The sequence below is a fragment of the Lithobates pipiens genome, unplaced genomic scaffold (assembly GCF_037356315.1).
Source record: "Lithobates pipiens isolate NorthernLeopardFrog02 unplaced genomic scaffold, aLitPip1_a1.2 Scaffold_3, whole genome shotgun sequence".
In the NCBI taxonomy this organism is placed as follows: domain Eukaryota; kingdom Metazoa; phylum Chordata; class Amphibia; order Anura; family Ranidae; genus Lithobates; species Lithobates pipiens.
Window position 1 is genome coordinate 107,114,307 of NW_027507790.1, and position 19,716 is coordinate 107,134,022.

Here is a 19,716-nt window from a genome sequence, read left to right on the forward strand (position 1 = left end):
ATCTTGCTGGGAAGAGGAGAGCCATTAGCAGACACTTTCACTTTGGCCCAAATAGAAAGGTGAGGGGGTCTCTAAGGTTTAGAGTCAGGTATCATGGGTCCATCACAGGTACCAGGAGACTATAGCACCATTCACAAGGTGCAGCCCCATGCGCAGTAGGAAACCAGCTGTAAAGCCGCAAGGCTTCACCTCTTGTTTCTCTTACTTGCTATGCAGGCACCTGCACCCAAAGCCGATTGAAGATTCAGTTTGGGTGAGGACAATGCTAGATCCCTGGACAGGTAAGTGTCCTCAAGTTAAAAGTCAGCAGCTAATTTGTAGCTGCTTACTTTACATTTTTTTTTGGGGGGGGGGGGGGGGAATTGCACATCGTCAAAAGCAAAAATGTATGCACTCTGAATATTTTTAACTACACTAAAACCGGCATATACCCAAACGAAAAACAAAAAAGGGCAATAATTAATCTCTCCATCCATCCTCGTATTGCCACTGTATCATCACTGTCATTTTCTTTACCACAGAAACAAAAAAACAGAAACTATATACAGTATATGAAACCACTTAGTGTAGCATATAAAAACACACATCTTGCTCATGTTGCATCTGTTGTAAGAAAATTCATTTTATTTTGATGTCGTGTGCATATTCAGTACATTTACCAAGAGATGCTATGGAAGAAAACTGTTAACATATACAAATTTTTTATTTACGTTATAGATTTCACATATTGTATATGTGAATGCACTTCGTGTCCGTATGATATTTTAAGTGTTGTCGCACAGTAAAAAGCAGCATTCAAAAGTGAGTGAAAGGTTTAATAAGTAAACAGTATGCATTATTGTGAATATATTATTTTCCACACCCCTCTATAACTACAAATACTCTTCCCATTACAATGGCAAGAAAAAGTAAGTGAACCCCATTGTCATTAACTGTCTCTGTAGTGATTTACCATAAAACCTGATCTGATCCTTATAGAAGTCACAACAAACACAATGGGGCTTATTTATCAATGGAAAATCCACTTAGCACTGCAAGTGCACTTGGAAGTGCAGTCGCTTTTAAATCTAAGATCTGAAGGGAGGGGGAAGCTCTGCTGATTTTATCATCCAATCATGTGCAAGCTAAAATGCTGTTTATTTTCCTTCCATGTCCCCCACAGATCTTTAGCGACTTTAGTTACAAGTGCACGTGCAGTGCAAAGTGGCTTTTCCTTTAGTAAATAACCCCCATTGCGTTTGTCCTATTGTGACTTAGATCAGATCACACTTTATGGTAAATTACTGCAGATAATCATTTCCAGTTGTCATGCTATTTCTTGCCACTGTATGCAACAGCTTTTATTCTTCAGAATTACATGACAAAAGGTTTGTGCATATTGTTTTTCCTAAACTGACGTTTTTTGGGGATATAGGCATTTAGCCCAAGCCCACAAGGTCCACTCAATAAAAGCCTATGGGGGTCATTTACGAAAGGCAAATCCAAGTGCGCTTGCTGTGCAAAGTGGAAGTGCAGTCGCTGTAAATCTGAGGGGTAGATCTGAAATGAGGGGAAGCTCTGCTGATTTTATCATCCAATCATGTGCAAGCTAAAATGCTGTTTATTTTCCTTGCATGTCCCCCTCGGATTTACAACGACTTCACTTCCAAGTGCACTTAGTGCAAAGTGGATTTGCCTTTTCGTAAATAACTCCGTATGTGTCCATGTACATATAAGGCTTTTAAAGAAGTTTAGCGCTGCAGCTTTTAGTCAAAGCTTCTCTATTGAAAGCAAAAGAATTGCATTCAGGAAAGGAGCTTATGGGCATAAGGAAATGTAAATTGCTCATAAGCACGACCCAATTAAAAATGTTTGCCCCGCAGCCCCAAAATTACACAAAAAAATAGGTGCATAGTATATACACTACAGGGCCGTTTTTCTTTTTTTCTGTTACTAGTACTTACACCATGACAATCGGCTTTGGAGAGAGACAGGAATAGTCAAAACTTAACAGATAAACATTTTTTTTGCCAATCACAGCGACAGCTGCCATGCAGAGAGCTGCAGAATTATGGAGTGTGCGCACCACAATAAAAACCTTAGGACTCTTCTCTCCAAAAAAAAAAATGTCGTCAACAGCACCACAACTTACTGTCCTGCTCATGTCAACACACAAAAACATGCACCACAAACAAAATAGAAGCAGTATCTTCCAAGTGATCACTGGCTGGTATATGTTTTTAGTATAGTTTTTAATAAATGCAGGTGGTAAATATTACAGACTGTCTGGGACTGTGGGTGGCCCAGTCATCACTGTGGTGCCCAGGGATAAGGGACTACTAAAGAATATTGTAAGTACCTCTGCATACCCATAAACTGAGAACATCCAAGCCATAAATAGCTTCTACAGATATGTTCTTAAGATGTTCCTCTAACTGTTAAAAAAGGCATTTATCACTTTGCACATGAAATACAAAGTATCCGTGTTTGTAAGCTCCCCAAATACAGAATGCTGTCAGCAGAAATTCCCTTTGAGCTGTAAATATATACACACAATAATGAAAATAAATTTAGCATATTAAAAATGAAATCCACCTTTAGGCTCATTTCACATATATGCGAATAGGATGCATTCTAAAGCACATCCAATTCGCATGATGTAAACTGGCAGCTTTCTCTATGGAGCCGGTTTAAAATATCTGGGCCAGTTCTTAAAAACGGTCATGTGCATTTTTCAGTCTGGTTCAGGTGTGATTTCAAGTAAAAACTGCACCTGAATGGATGAACAAAAATCGCACCAGACTCCTTTATAAAAAAAACAAACATACACAGGGAAACCGTGGCTGAACATATGCGATTAGAGCCTTAAAACGTTAGTTTGTTCCAAATCATTATGAAAACATTCTTAAAGTTTTTTCTCTTGGTAAAAATGGAGGCAGACAAACAGCAACGAAAACAGTACAAGCATAGGAAAAAAAAAATATGACAGCAATAACAAAATGTGTACCACCAACATATTACAATATACGTTCTAAGCCTGAGAAAAAAAACAATGCAATCATTTAGGTCACAATAACCTGGAAAGTTGTCTTTACGTATTGTGCCCAGTACAGAATACACTGAATAGTTTTATCTTCCAGAATACATGAATGCAGATTTGTCCAGTTTTCAAAGAATCACACAACGTGCGATTCCAAGCAATCAGGATTTCAGAATTGAAGGACTCCTGCTGGATAAAATGAATCAGCAAGCACACATGTAAAATGTTGAGGCTGACGATATAGAAAGGATCAGTTTTGAAGATTGATTTACTTATCTCTAGTTCGTTATGTTTGTGGACCCTAACCATTCCCAAAACGACGCTGTGCTCCATTCATAGTGACATCACATGCACAATGCCACAAGGGCACATACCCTTGCTATACTTTCCCAAGGGCACACATCTCAGGAATAGAGCTAGCAGGTGTTGCACAGATACAATTCCAGAAACAGCCTTCTCATCTGAAAGTCCTAGGAAAAAAAATAATAATTGCCAAAGCCATCTACAGGCCTTAATGATACAGCAGGCCAGAGCTAAGAGTTCAAAGATCTTCCTAATGAAAAACAAGGCAACAAGCATTTTGAGAGTGCAATGCTGACATCTACAGCAATGGGAGAAAAAAAAAAAAAAAAAATCTAACCAGGTCAATCAATTCTCCAGCCAGAAAAAAAAAAATAAAAATCTTAGGAAGTGAGATATTTGTAGTGACTGGTAGAACCTATAGAAAAAACATCCCTTGAATATCTCTAGTTACCCTTATTTTTAAGTAATTCCATCATATGGTACATAAAAGAAAAAATGCGATGCCCCTTACTTGCATTCTCAATTTTCCCTTAAACACAAATAAAACTGTAAAATTCTGTAGTTCTTGACCAACATCTAGGGGACATTGTCTACCGCTTTCTAATAGCACAGTCCCCTAATCGCGCTTGCTTGGTATAACCAATATTTTCCAAAAATTAACAAACAGATAACTGGATGTTGTTTCTAAACTATTTCTGTGTAGTGAGAACCAAAAATACAGAGCTGAGATTTGTAGTACAAATGTGTGACTTAACCTGCCAAAGCACCATAGTTATTAGTCTCACATCCAAAATATTCTAAGCTCTCCATGTTGATAATAGCAATACACTACTATACTAAAAAGAAAAAAATGAAGGTGCATCAAAGCCAATATATTTTTCCAGGCTACAAGATTTTCTGATATAAAAGTGAATGAACATATTGTTTTTTTAATAGCAAATGCATTGAAAGCTTGATAAATACATATAATTAATTTTATACATGTTCAGGTTAGCCTATATATTGATAGGAGTCTGCCTATGAATTTAAAGGCAAAAATACAACAAACTACTGTGCTCGAGCTTTGCCTGCTGCTACAAAGTGGACTTAGTCAAGCTAGGCACATTGCAGGCTAAAGGGGCGGCATTTTCAAATGTTTACGTCTTTCACAAACATGAAGTAACCTCTTGATTGTACTGCAAAGGTGGTATTTCCATTGAAGGCATTCTTGCAAGATTTCTGTGTTTTCTTCTAAACTAGAAAACTACAGTTTGTGCCATGTTGTTTGGTCTACTTTTCAGATCTACAAAATAATAAACAGAAAAAGCTGTCCTGCTGCTTGTTTTCAAAGTATTCTTGGTGGGAGTCGTTGCTTGTACATTCCTGCAAGAGCTTTGGCTGCGCTGAAAATCATCTGTCTACGCGACATGCCTGTGAAAGCCACATGCCAATCAGTCCTACTGACTTGCGGTAGATTTCTCTCCAGTACCTCACCCACTGTCACCGAAAGGCCAGACCACCTGAGGTTGTAGTCTTGTGGGGTAAGATTTTGGGCCTATAAAATAAAACAAAAAACAGTTAACTATAAAGACTCTGAGACAGTGATAATTTTCACCTAGATTCTAAAACCATGGCCTCCATTCACAGAACCAGATCACATGCAGTACTTGGGTGTTTTCCTAAATACCGCATGTGATCCCGAAAATGGCAATTCGCTATTGTTTTGTGGTATTTACCGCATAAAGCAAAAATGCTTGGTCAATACCGCATAAAAACAGGAGTGAAAGTCAATTTCCTTAACCAATGAGTCATCAGCTGTCACCGGGTAAGCTCAGCCCCTCAGATATTTAAAGAACCGTTAAGGGCACGTGGCTTGGTTATGGTTGAAGAGGGGGGGCTGGACCCCCCCCCCCCCCAACATGACAGGCTTAAAGTGGGTGTAAACACGATTTATTAAATTTGAGCTGGTTTTGTTATCGCTCTTCAAAGCACTTAGTCTCGTAGCTGTCTCCATCCTCCTGTTATCAGCCTGGTAACTCCTGACAAGTTCTCCAACACATATGATAAAAGCTGCTGGAGTTTTGTGTTGGGGGGAGGAAAATATTATATTATATATAATATATTATATATATTTAGAATTATTAGCAGAGCCCTGAGCGATTCAAGGGAGAGAGCTGAAAGTCTCTGTGTGTGCGCCTTTCTTGGCTGTATGCCCAGGCTTCACTGCAGTGGTAACCAGGAAGAGAGAGCTGCAGCGACATTCTGAGTGCAGTAGGTCAGAGATCGCGTTCGGAGCATGCATGCTCCATCAGGCATATGAAGGAGCACGCATGCCCAGAATGCGAGCTCGACCACACCTCCCATCCATCACCACTGCTGTGCTTGATGCGTGACAATCTTCAGCCTCAGGAACCACCGGAGCCAGCGGGAACTGCTGACCACCATCGCTGACCAGCTGTACTACAGGAGCCCAAGCTATTATGCCATGTACATTATATCTCACCAAAATGTGAGTTGATCTTACTTTTATTAAACATTGAATTTTAACTGACATACTGCACTCAGAGTGGCGCCACTCCTCTGTCACCCATATCCAGAGTCGCTTCTGCTCTCTACAGCTGGCTGTCCACACGGATACAGACCAGAACCCCTAAACCCTGGTCTGGTCTCAGCAGTAAATTAACTTTGCCTACTGGCACACCTGGACTTGGAACCATTTCCATATCGCACTAGCTGCGTTTCTAGCACTCCATCTTTTTTCATCTCTAACCAGGAAGAGAAAACCTAACATAATGTGCACTTTCTAAACTGTATATAAAAATTAAGGACAGTAGATATACATGCTAAACTTAGGGATGAAATAAATCTCCCTACATATTTATCATCTGAGACTGTTCACTTCACTGGGTATATGTCAGGGTTTACATCTGCTCGGATAAGGGTCTAGTATCGATTTTGGCACGGGAGTCCCCCTCAAAATCCATCATTCAAATCTTAATTTTTTCCATGCCGCCATTTTTTCTTTCTTCATTTTACATTCAGTTGGCAGCGGGGAACCCCCACTGACAGTTGATGACTCCTGGATTGTCAAGGAGTGGGAGGCTGCCAGCATCTTTAACCACCAGCTATTTACAGCCTGTGTTAAGGACATCGGCTACTGCCGGCGGTAAATTACCGTAGGCTCACTACTAAAATACTGCATGACTTCATAAAATAACTCAAGAGGTATTTCAGTAGCTTTTTTTAGTGAGTGCCAAAAAAAACTTGAGAAATCGGGCCAGCGTTCGGTTCCAGTGGCGTAGTAGCACGACACAGGTAGCCAACCAGCATAAGCACAGACCCACCAATGCAGGATGTCCCTGATGTGCCCGTTTTATGCTATTCAAATGTGAGTTGTTCTTGTATTACTTCTTTTAATAAATGCCATACAGTCTACACTTAGAAAACACCTCTGTAGCTCTCTTCAGGTTTGTGGAGTGTGCTTCTTCCCAGAAGAGGCTTGCCCCGAGTTATTGGACTATTTACATCACCTTTAGGATCCGATCAGTGGATGGACTAATCTCTATGATTTATGCCATTTTTGCCCTTTGCTTATATACAGGACTAATTTAAAGACTTATGGGTGCATGTAACAGCGATCACTACTGTGCACCAAACCATACCCCTGTTTAGCAAGAACATAACAAATACAATCATTTTTGACTGATCACACAAAGTGGAACTTCACCATCTCAATCAACATTGATTATTTTTAATCCTCATGCTGCTAGCATTAGTAAATAGATATGAAATACATCATTACTTGTATTAAACATTTTTTTCTACATTTCTGCAATTACTTTCTGGTTTCTTGTCTAGGCAAATTTTGTCATACATCCCAGGAGTCTTCAGAAGGGAAGGAGAGAAGGAGGGATTTTCTCAGCGAAGCACACTCTCCTGCATGCTTGAACTACAGTGCCTTGAAAAAGAGTATTCATACCTCTTGAAATTTTCCACGTTTTGTCATGTTACAGCCAAAAACGTAAATGTATTTTATTGGGATTTTATGTGTTAGACCAACACAAAAGTGGCACATAATTGTGAAGTGGAAGGAAAATGAGAAATGGTTTTCCAAGTTTTCTACAAATAAATAGCTGAAAAGTGTGGCGTTCAGTGGCGGAACTACCGCCATAGCAAAACATGCGGGCGCTAAGGGGCCCGCAGTCAAGTGGGGCCCGGTGAGGACAGGCGGCGCGGCTCCGTGGGTGATAGCGGGCGGCCCTTGGCTCCGCGGGTGGTCCGCGGGCAGCTCCGTGGGTGATAGAGGGCGGCCACGCGGGCTGGCCAATCAGGGAGCTGACGGGCAGGGGACCATAGAGATGACATCATCTCTCACTGCCCGGCGCCCGCCCTGCATCCCTGCAGTGCACTTTCCCCCTCACTGTGCAGGCAGCCAGGAAGCAGAGAGATGACATTATCTCTCTGCTGCCTGACTATCTGCTGCCTGACTGTGACACAGCAGGAAAGTGACAGAGCAAGTGACAATCCATAATGTGTGGCAGGCGACGTGGCAAGTGACAACCGGGACATGGCAAGTGACAATCTGTAATGTGTGGCAGGTAACGTGGCAAGTGAAAATCTGTGACGTAGCAAGTGAAAATCCGTAACGTGTGGCAGGTGACGTGGCAAGTGACAATCCGTAACGTGTGGCAGGTGACATGGCAAGTGACAATCCGTAACGTGTGGCAGGTGACGTGGCAAGTGACAATCCATAATGTGTGGCAGGTGACGTGGCAAGTGACAACCTGGGACATGGCAAGTGACAATCCGTAATGTGTGGCAGGTGACGTGGCGCTCCGTAATGTGTGGCAGGTAACGTGGCAATCCGTAATGTGTGGCAGGTAACGTGGCAAGTGGCAATACGTAATGTGTGGCAGGTGACATGGCAAGTGACAATCCGTAATGTGTGGCAGGTGATGTGGCAAGTGACAACCTGGATGTGGCAAGTGACAATCCGTAATATGTGGCAGGTGACGTGGCAAGTGAAAATCCGTGACATGGCAAGTAACAATCCGTAATGTGTGGCAGGTGACGTGGCAAGTGAAAATCCGTGACATGGCAAGTAACAATCCGTAATGTGTGGCAGGTGACGTGGCAATCCCTAATGTGTGGCAGGTGACATGGCAAGTAACAATCCGTAATGTGTGGCAGGTGACGTGGCAATCCCTAATGTGTGGCAGGTGACATGGCAAGTAACAATCCGTAATGTGTGGCAGGTGACGTGGCAATCCCTAATGTGTGGCAGGTGACATGGCAAGTAACAATCCGTAATGTGTGGCAGGTGACGTGGCAATCCCTAATGTGTGGCAGGTGACATGGCAAGTAACAATCCGTAATGTGTGGCAGGTGACATGGCAAGTAACAATCCCTAATGTGTGGCAGGTGACATGGCAAGTAACAATCCGTAATGTGTGGCAGGTGACGTGGCAATCCCTAATGTGTGGCAGGTGACATGGCAAGTGGCAATCCCTAATGTGTGGCAGGTGACGTGGCAATCCCTAATGTGTGGCAGGTGACGTGGCAATCCCTAATGTGTGGCAGGTGACGTGGCAATCCCTAATGTGTGGCAGGTGACGTGGCAATCCCTAATGTGTGGCAGGTGACGTGGCAATCCCTAATGTGTGGCAGGTGACGTGGCAATCCCTAATGTGTGGCAGGTGACGTGGCAATCCCTAATGTGTGGCAGGTGACGTGGCAATCCCTAATGTGTGGCAGGTGACGTGGCAATCCCTAATGTGTGGCAGGTGACGTGGCAATCCCTAATGTGTGGCAGGTGACGTGGCAATCCCTAATGTGTGGCAGGTGACGTGGCAATCCCTAATGTGTGGCAGGTGACGTGGCAATCCCTAATGTGTGGCAGGTGACGTGGCAATCCCTAATGTGTGGCAGGTGACGTGGCAATCCCTAATGTGTGGCAGGTGACGTGGCAATCCCTAATGTGTGGCAGGTGACGTGGCAATCCCTAATGTGTGGCAGGTGACGTGGCAATCCCTAATGTGTGGTAGGTGACGTGGCAATCCCTAATGTGTGGCAGGTGACGTGGCAAGTGACGTGGCAAGTGACAATCCGTAATGTGTGGCAAGTGACAATCCGTAATGTGTGGCAAGTGACAATCCGTAATGTGTGGCAGGTGACGTGGCAAGTGACAATCCGTAATGTGTGGCAGGTGACGTGGCAAGTGACAATCCGTAATGTGTGGCAGGTGACGTGGCAAGTGACAATCCGTAATGTGTGGCAGGTGACGTGGCAAGTGACAATCCGTAATGTGTGGCAGGTGACGTGGCAAGTGACAATCCGTAATGTGTGGCAGGTGACGTGGCAAGTGACAATCCGTAATGTGTGGCAGGTGACGTGGCAAGTGACAATCCGTAATGTGTGGCAGGTGACGTGGCAAGTGACAATCCGTAATGTGTGGCAGGTGACGTGGCAAGTGACAATCCGTAATGTGTGGCAGGTGACGTGGCAAGTGACAATCCGTAATGTGTGGCAGGTGACGTGGCAAGTGACAATCCGTAATGTGTGGCAGGTGACGTGGCAAGTGACAATCCATAATGTGTGGCAGGTGACGTGGCAAGTGACAATCCATAATGTGTGGCAGGTGACGTGGCAAGTGACAACCTGGGACATGGCAAGTGACAATCCGTAATGTGTGGCAGGTGATGTGGCAAGTGAAAATCCGTGACATGGAAAGTAACAATCCGTAATGTGTGGGAGGTGACGTGGCAAGTGACAATCCGTAATGTGTGGCAGGTGACGTGGCAAGTGACAATCCGTAATGTGTGGCAGGTGACGTGGCAAGTGACAATCCGTAATGTCTGGCAGGTGACGTGGCAATCCGTAATGTGTGGCAGGTGACGTGGCAAGTGACAATCCATAATGTGTGGCGAGTGACAATCCGGGACGTGGCAAGTGGATAATCCGCAACATGTGGCAGGTGACATTCTGCAACGTGTGACAAGTGACAATCTGCACCTGGTGGCAGGTGACGTGGCAAGTGGACAATCCGCAATGTATGGCAGGTGATGTGACAAGTGACAATCTGGGATGTGGCAAGAGGACAATCCGCAACATGTGGCAGGTGACATTCTGCAACGTGTGACAAGTTAAAATCTGCATCTGGTGGCAGGCGATGATGGCAAGTGACACGCTCAGGGATCCCACTGATTTTTCATTATGGGGAGTTGAACTATTTTGTTTTATATAACAGAACAGAAATTGGTTAGAAGGCCTGGAGGTCAGCAATGTGTTCCCTCCAGGGGCTGCATACAGTATACTGCATACTTTGTTGTTAAAAATGAATATAAGCCGTTGCCTGGGTACTGTGCCACATGGATGTGGTAGTCTGTTGTTCAATGGCATTAGTTAATTATTATTTTTTTGGGGGGGGGGGGCCCATACAACATTTTGCTATGGGGCCCTGTGATTTCTAGTTACGCCCCTGGTGGCGTGCATTTGTATTCCGCCTCCTTTACTAGGATACCCCTTACTAAAATCTAGTGGAACCAATTGCCTTCAGAAGTCAACTAATTAGTAAATAGAGTCCACCTGTGTGTAAATTAATAATTTATTAATAATTAATTAATCTCAGTATTCTGTGAAGCCCTTGGAAGCTTGTTAGACAACCTTAGTGAACAAACAGAATCATGAAGGACAAGGAACACAACAGACAGGTCAGGGATAAAGTTGTGGAGAAGTTTAAAGCAGGGTTAGGTCATAAATAAATATCCCCAAGCTTTGAACGTCTCTCGGAGCACTGTTCAATCCATCATCTGAAAATATAAAGAGTATGGTACAACTACAAACCTACGAAGACATGGTCGTCCTCCCAAACTGACAGGCGAGGCAAAGAGACCATTATTCAGTGAAGCAGCCAAGAGGCCCTTGGTAACTCTGGAGGAGCTGCAGAGATCCACAGCTCAGGTTGGAGAATCTGTCCACAGGACAACTATTAGAGCCCTTTCACACCAAGTCGCGGGGGCAAAAGTGGTGCTATTTTTTAGCGCCGGTATTCGGCCGCTAGCGGAGTGGTATTACCTCCCTGCTAGCGGCCGAGAAAAGCTGTGCTGCCCCATTGATTTCAATGGGTAGGAGCGGTGAAGGAGCAGTGTATACACTGCTCCTTCACCTCTCCAAAGATGCTGCTAGCAGTACTTTTTTTTTTACTGTCCTGCTAGCGCAACACTCCAGTGTGAAAGCCCTCAGGCTTTCACATTGGAGTAGAGCTGCAACTAACGATTAATTTGTCTGTCGACTAATCTATCAGTCAACGACTATCCAATTTTTTTTTTTTTTTATGAATCTAGTGTTTTTTTTTTATTAACTAATTAATCCTTTGGATAACCTTGAGAGTATTGGGCTGGCAGAGTATTGGGCTGGCAGAGTATTGGGCTGGCAGAGTATTGGGCTGGCAGAGTATTGGGCTGGCAGAGTATTGGGCTGGCAGAGTATTGGGCTGGCAGAGTATTGGGCTGGCAGAGTATTGGGCTGGCAGAGTATTGGGCTGGCAGAGTATTGGGCTGGCAGAGTATTGGGCTGGCAGAGTATTGGGCTGCTTCCATCCGACCTCTTCCCTCCACTGTACAGATCAGTACATAGAGGGGAGAGAGAAACCAGCGTCATGTCATGACGCCGGTTTGTTTACAAGTGATCGCTCCGTCGGAGCGATCACATTGTAAACGCCTGGGTGCAGAAAGATGGCCGCCGCTATGGAGCTAGGCCGAAGCTGTGGCCTCTCCTAAGGCCAAGACTGCGGAGCGCTCGGCGGAGCGTGGCATGTGCCGATCCGAGCGGGGTGACACGTTCGGATCACGGATCGGTGACGATCCGTTGCACCCCTAGGGACGGCGGCACGGAGGACAGCGGTAGATACTAAGCACTGTGATGCATCGACGCCCTGCACACACGTCGACGTATTTTTGTAGTCGACGTAATCGATTACGCCGACTCGTCATGGCAGCTCTACATTGGACACACAGCAGCAGCTGTTTCAGGGCGCTTTGCAGTCGGTATTGTTAGCGCTGTAGTACCTGCAAAGCGCCCCAGTGTGAAAGGGATCAGTATCATGCACTCCACAAATCTGGTCTTTATGGCAGAGTAGCAAGAAGAAAGTCATAAGTCCCATTTGCACTTTGCGAGAAGCCATGTGGAGGACAGAGCAAACACTTGGAAGAAGGTGCTCTGGTCAAATGAGAACAAAAATGTAACTTTTTGGCCTAAAAGCAAAATGCTATGCATGGCGGAAAACGAACGCTGCACATCACCCTGAATACACCAGCCCCACTGTGAAACATGGTGGTGGCAGCATCAGGTTGTAAGGATGCTTTTCTTTAGCAGGGATAGGGAAGCTGGTCAGAGTTGATGGGAAGATGGATGGAGCCAAATACAGGGCAATCTTAGAAGAAAACCGTTATGTCGCGTACACACGATCGGCATTTTGGTCTTAAAAAGCTCTGATGGTTTTCCCGACAGAATTCCAAAGGGATTTCGCTCAAGCCGTCTAGCATACACACGGTCACATCAAATTCCAACCGTCAAGAACGCAGTGACGTACAGCACGTACGATGGGACTAGAAAAAGGAAGTTTAATACCCAGTAGCCAATAGCTTCCATCGTGTAGTTGAATCTGAGCATGCGTGAGTTTTTGTGCATCGGAATTGCATACACATGATCAGAATTTCCGATAGAAAGTTTTTCTGTCGGGAAAATTGAGAACATGCTCTCAAATTTTTGCTAGTGGGAATTCAGACAGCTAAATTCCAATGGCGCATGCACACTGTCGCATTTTCCCGATAAAAAGCTCTCATCTGTCTTTTGCTGGCCGAAATTCCGATCGTGTGTACGCGGCATTAGAGTCTGCAAAAAACTTGACTGGGGCAGAGGTTCACCTTCCAGCAGGACAACTATCCTAAACATACAGCCGAAGCTACAATAAAATAGTTTAGATCAAAACATCTTCATGTGTTAGAATGGCCCCAAAGTCCAGACCTAAATTCAATTAAACTAAAAAAGACCGACATAAAAAAAATAAAAAAAAAAAAAATAAAAAGTTGGTTTCCTTCACTGACGGGCACTGATGAGGTGACACCGATATATAGAATTGTTGAGCACCGATAGGCAGCACGGATAGGCAGCACGGATAGGCAGCACGGATAGGCAGCACGGATAGGCAGCACGGATAGGCAGCACGGATATGCAGCACGGATGGGCCTCGCTAGGCAGCACCGACATGCAGCACTGATTGGCACCACTGATGAGGTACTGACAGGTATTTACTGCTGGGCACTAATTGGCACTGTCATCTGTTTTTTTATGGGGCACTGACTGGCAGCTTATGGCCACTTTTTAACAGTTGTGGTGGCACATCTGATGGGGCTGTGCTAATTATCAATGTGCTGATTATCAGCACAGACCCCCACCCACAGGATATTGCTATGATGCATATGCGTTACCCTGTATGCTGATCACTTTTGCTAAAGGTATTGGACATTTATGGTGTCACAAAAGTTATTACATTTATATACACTATTTTTAACAGTGGCTGCTATACCAAGAAAAAATAAATGGTGGAAACAAACCTGCTGTACATATTCCAAAGGCAAAGGTGTAGCTTGTGTAAAGTTTTCTAAACGAATGCCATGGATTGGATCATCCAAAATGACGCAACCGATATCAAACCACCTAAAAACACATCATATTTAAATCTCAATTGTACTTCATTTCAGTGCAAATAATGAGTAAACAATAAAATACATAGAAGGGTAACAAATTTAGTTCAGCAAGCAATCGGTGAATGCATTTTAGTAGGTAGGTAGGTTTAATTTTCTTGGTAGGTCTTCTGATGACGCTATTCATAAGAATGGGAATATCACGCAAGAGGAGCCATAGTGACAGATGACAGCATGGGATTCCCTACAAAGAGGAATATATCATTGCTTAAACTAAAGCTGGATACACACTATACAACTTTTGTTGTTTGATTTCCTTTAGATTTTCCATCAACTATGTAGTGCAAGGGCCTGCCTGATTGCATACAAATTGAAAATGTTTAGGTTTGCCTTCATATTATATGGGTTTGGTAAATGTAAAGGAAAACATCTAAAAGAAAATTGTATAGTGTGTATCCAGCTTTGAAAACAATCTTTCAAACCTGGGACAAAGCTTCTCACAGAGAGAGAATTGCTTGTCTGAAACATTCCGTATATGACTTTTGGTTTGAAACAGTAAACTACATTCTACAAGCTGCGATTCAGCATCTCTGACTAATTCTTACTTGTCAGGCAGCAGCTCTGCAATGAAGTTTTCTACTGACACAGCAGGTTGCTTCTCATGGATCACACCACTTCTGCGCAATCCGTCTATTCTTTCCTGGGCTCCCTGAAAATAAATTGGAAGGAAAAAAAAAAAAAATTTAAAAAATAAATAAATAAAAAGTGTAGATTGTCAAACTACACACCCCGCGTGACCACAACAACCAGCAATAACAAGACACCGGGAAAAGCATAATAATATACATTACACCTATGGCTGCTATATAGAAAATTAACCACTTCAATACCGGGCACTTATACACCTTCCTGCCCAGACCAATTTTCAGCGCTGTCGCAATTTGAATGACAGCTGCGTGGTTATGCTACACTGTATCCAAACTAAATTTTTATTGCTTTGTTCTCACAAAATAGAGCTTTCTTTTGGTGGTATTTAATCACCACTCGGATTTTTATTTATTTCATTTTTTGTTTCTGTTGCAAAACATTGTCAATAAGTACGTTTTCTCCTTCACTGATGGGGCTGCACTGACAGGCACCCACAGGTGGAACTGATTCTCAGGCATTAGTGTTTGGCACTGATTGGCATCCCTGGTGGTCCAGTGTGGACATCCACAAGGGGGGCTGCAAAGACACCCCCTCCCCATCAGAGGATTGATTCCCCTCTACTCACGTCTGACAGGCGCAAAAGAGGAAAAGCCAATACACCGCTTTTCCTGTTTACACTGTGATCGGCCATGATTGGACATGGCTCATCACGTGGTAAAGAGTCTCCATCAGGGACTCTTTACCTAGATTGGAGTTGCGGTGTGTCAGACTGGCACGCCACCGATCGCCGCATGGCCCCACGTTCGCTAGTTACCCTGATCACGTCATACGACGTCCGATCAGGATAACAGAACCACTTTGCCACTGTCATTTTGCTATATGGCGGGTAACAAGTGGTTAAACAATATTACCAGCTTTAAGTTATATCTGCACATCAACTTTCAGAATGCATTAATCGAATCTCTCAGCACACAAAATTGCGTATGAATTAGTGAATAGCTTTTGGTTCCTTTAACCACTTGCTTACTGGGCACTTAAACCCCCCTCAGTCCCAGACCAATTTTCAGCTTTCAGCGCTGATGCACTTTGAATGACAATTGCGCGGGCATACAACACTGTACCCAAATGAAATTTTTATCATTTTTTTCCCACAAATAGAGCTTTCTTTTGGTGGTATTTAATTACAGCTCGGAGTTTTATTTTTTGCTAAACAAAAAAAGAAGATTAAAAAAATAAAATAAAAAATCATGTTTAATAGTTTGTTATAAAATTTTGCAAACGGGTCATTTTTCTCCTTCATTGAAGTGCGCTGATGAGGCGGCACTGATGGGCTGCATTGGTGGGCACAGATGGGCTGCATTGGTGGGCACAGATGGGCTGCATTGGTGGGCACAGATGGGCTGCATTGGTGGGCACAGATGGGCACTGGTAGATGACACTGATGGGCACGTATATGTGGCACTGGGGTGCAGCACCTATGTTGAGGCAGATTGTGGGCACTGCTGGGTGGCACTGTGGGCACTGCTGGGTGGCACGGCTGGGTGGCACTATGGGCACTGCTGGGTGGCACTTACTTTTTTTAATGTGGCACTGGCAGGGGGCAGGTGGGCACTAGCAGGGCTGGCCATGATCGGGACTGATGTCCCGATCACGGCCGCCGGTGATCGGCTTTTTTTTTTTTCTCCTTGCGCTGACAGCGTGAGGAGGAATAATAGCCGATTACCGGCTCCGTTATATCACATGATCAGCTGTCATTGGCTGACAGCTGATCACGTGATAAGGGGTCGGGATCGACCCCTTGCACGGATCGGTGATCAGGCAAATCTCAGACTCGCCGATCACAGGGGGCGCGCAGGGCGCTCGTGCACGGAACGTCGTCAATAGACGTAGTCCCGGAAAAGGAGATCCGCGCTGTAGCCGTCATTTGACTATAGCGCGGATCTCAAGTGGTTAAAAAGTGTATATTACCCTAACATTTAAAATTTCTGAAATGTGTCTGTTTTATGTACGTTTATGAGAAAGTAACCCGTTCTCTTGCATTGCTTCTTTCGTGTGAAATCTCTGGTTATCCTGCTAGTCCCCTGCTTTCCTATGCCAGGCATGGAAGTGCATCCAATCCAGAATGGTCAGGTTGCTTCTTTGCTTAGCACAGCCTGTCTATAATCTAGTGGTCAGACTTTGTGCATGTGTGTACACACAAAATGTTTTGCCTTTGTTTCTATTTTAAACTGAACAGGTTAATTTACAAGGCAAGGGTTCACCTCAACTATAACTGGTTATACTTAAAGTGGAACTTTAGCCAGAAAATGAAGTCCTGCTAGATCACTTCATGCTGGCCCCTTTTGCAGGTATAGCTATGTAAAACATAAGTGTCTATTTAAAATCCAGTAATATACTGTCTCACCCTGCTCTGCACATGCCCAGTTCTCCCATCTTAGGCAATTTTAGACAGTGCTGACAGCCTTAAAGCAGAATTAAATCCTCCTATCTTTTACAGCCAAGGAAGCTGCTTCTGTTTGATCTGCAACTGCCATGGTGCTGCACATGCGATCATTTGATGGTTTGAGTTTGGTTGAGGACACAAGAAAAAGTGACAGTTAGCAATCCCAACATTCCAAGAATGGAATTTTTTTTAAATCAATGTGTTTAATTCCACTTTAACCAGTTGCCGACCGCCGCACGCCGATGTACGTCGGTACAATGGCACGGGCAGGCATAAGGACATACATGTACGTCCCTTGCCTCCCGCGGGTCGGGGGCCAGATCGGGCCCCCGCCCGGTGCCTGCGGCGGTCGGTATTCGTTCGGGAGCGATCCCGGACGAGGGGACGGCCATTCATTCATGGCCACCCCCTCGCGATCGCTCCCGACGAATAGAAATCCCCGGTGACATCACTTCCTCTCCTGTAATGTAAACACAGGAGAGGAAGTGATGTATTCTCTCCTCCGTGTCGGTATTTTTCGTTCCGACACGGAGGAGAGCGGATCAGTAAGTTGCACCAACACTCTACACACACAGTAGAACATGCCAGGCACACTCACACCCCCCCTTTACCCCCCGATCACCCCCCCAATTACCCCTGCCCCCCAGTCACAGTGACACCAATGTCATTTTTTTTTTTTGCATTGGTGTCATTTGTGACTGTAATAACTGTTAGGGCAGTTAGAGTTAGCCCCCTTTAGTTCTAATGTACCCCCCTAACCCCCCCAATAAAGGTTTAACCCCGTGATCACCCCCCGTCGCCAGTGTCACTAAGGCTGGGTTCACATTGCAGCGGTTTATGAGAACGAATGTGATTCGCACCGCACTGCAGTGCAAATCACATCCGATCTCTGTGCGATTCGAGTTCAGCCATTCGCCGCACCCGCCGCAAATTCGCACGGGACCCTTTTTTTGGCCCGCAGCAGAATCGGATCGCATGGGTGTTCACACCATGCGATCCGAGTTTGCAGATCGCACTGCGATATGCGAACTGATCTGGGGGTGTCAGTAACATTTCACTGACACTCCCAGCAGTTCGCATAGGGCAGTGTGAACTGCCGCCGGGAGGCATGCGATGCGGGAACCCGCCGCGGATTCGCGGCGTTTCCGCATCGCTCCAGTGTGAACCCAGCCTAATAAGCGATCATTTTTCTGATCGCCGTATTAGTGTCACAGGTGACGCTAGTTAGGCAGGTAGGTATTTAGGTTCGCCGCAGCTTTTTATAGCGCCAGGGACCCCCATATACTACCGCATAAAGCCCCCTGATTGCCCCCTAGTTAACCCTTTCACCAGTGATCACCATATAACTGTTACAGGTGACGCTGGTTGGTTAGTTATTTTTTTATAGTTTCAGGGCACCCGCCATTTATTACCTAGTCTCACTAGTGTACCCCTAAATTTAGGGGTGTCTACTTTCCAAAATGGGGTCATTTGGGGGGGGTTTGTGCCATCTTGGCATTTTATGGCCTTCAAAACTGTAACGCCCTTAGAAAGCCTGAAGGCGGTGCTTGGTTTTCGGGGCCCCGTACGCGGCTAGGCTCCCAAAAAATCCCACACATGTGGTATCCCCGTACTCAGGAGAAGCAGCAGAATTTTGGGGTGTCATTTCACATATGCCCATGGCATGCGTGAGCAATATATCATTTAGTGACAACTTTGTGAAAAAAAAAAAAAAAAAAGTTTGTAATTTTCCCGCAACTTGTGGCAAAATATAAAATATTCCATGGACTCAACATGCCTCTCAGCAAATAGCTTGGGGTGTCTACTTTCTAAAATGGGGTCATTTGTGGGGGTTTTGTGCCATCTTGGCATTTTATGGCCTTCAAAACTGTAATAGGTAGTGAGGAGTGAACTCAAAAATTTACGCCCTTAGAAAGCCTGAAGGCGGTGCTTGGTTTTCGGGGCCCCGTGCGCGGCTAGGCTCCCAAAAAGTCCCACATATGTGGTATCCCCGTACTCAGGAGAAGCAGCAGAATTTATTTTGGGGTGTCATTTCACATATGCCCATGGCATGCATGAGCAATATATCATTTAGTGACAACTTTGTGTAAAAAAAAAAAAAAAAAATTTTTTTTTTTGTCATTATTCAATCGCTTGAGGCAAAAAAATAAAATATTCAATGGGCTCAACATGCCTCTTATCAATTTCCTTAGGGGGTCTACTTTCCAAAATGGGGTCATTTGGGGGGGTTTTGTACTGCCCTGCCATTTTAGCACCTCAAGAAATGAGATAGGCAGTCGTAAACTAAAAGCTGCGTAAATTCCAGAAAACGTACCTTAGTTTGTAGATGTGACAACTTTTGCGCAAACCAATAAATATACAATTATTGACTTTTTTTTTACCAAAGACATGTGGCTGAATACATTTTGGCCTAAATGTATGACTAAAATTGAGTTTATTGGATTTTTCTAATAACAAAGTAGAAAATATCATTTTTTTTCAAAATTTGCGGTCTTTTTACGTTTATATCGCAAAAAATAAAAAAAAATCGCAGAGGCAATCAAATACCATCAAAAGAAAGCTCTATTTGTGGGAAGAAAAGGACGCAAATTTTGTTTGGGTACAACATTGCATGACCGCGC

General features: G+C 44.3%; 1 protein-coding gene across 1 annotated transcript in view; it reads right to left on the minus strand.

Annotated features, from left to right (window-relative positions):
* Positions 1-602: 602 nt before the first annotated feature.
* The window catches only part of PRRC1 (proline rich coiled-coil 1), a 43,488-nt gene continuing 24,374 nt past the window's right edge, over positions 603-19,716 (minus strand). The window contains exons 7-9 of the mRNA XM_077462147.1: positions 14,610-14,713; positions 13,915-14,017; positions 603-4,856 (exon numbers count right to left, since the gene is read on the minus strand). Of these exons, the coding sequence (XP_077318273.1) occupies positions 4,647-4,856; positions 13,915-14,017; positions 14,610-14,713 (417 nt within the window). The 3' untranslated portion in view covers positions 603-4,646. The remainder of the gene's footprint in view (positions 4,857-13,914; positions 14,018-14,609; positions 14,714-19,716) is intronic.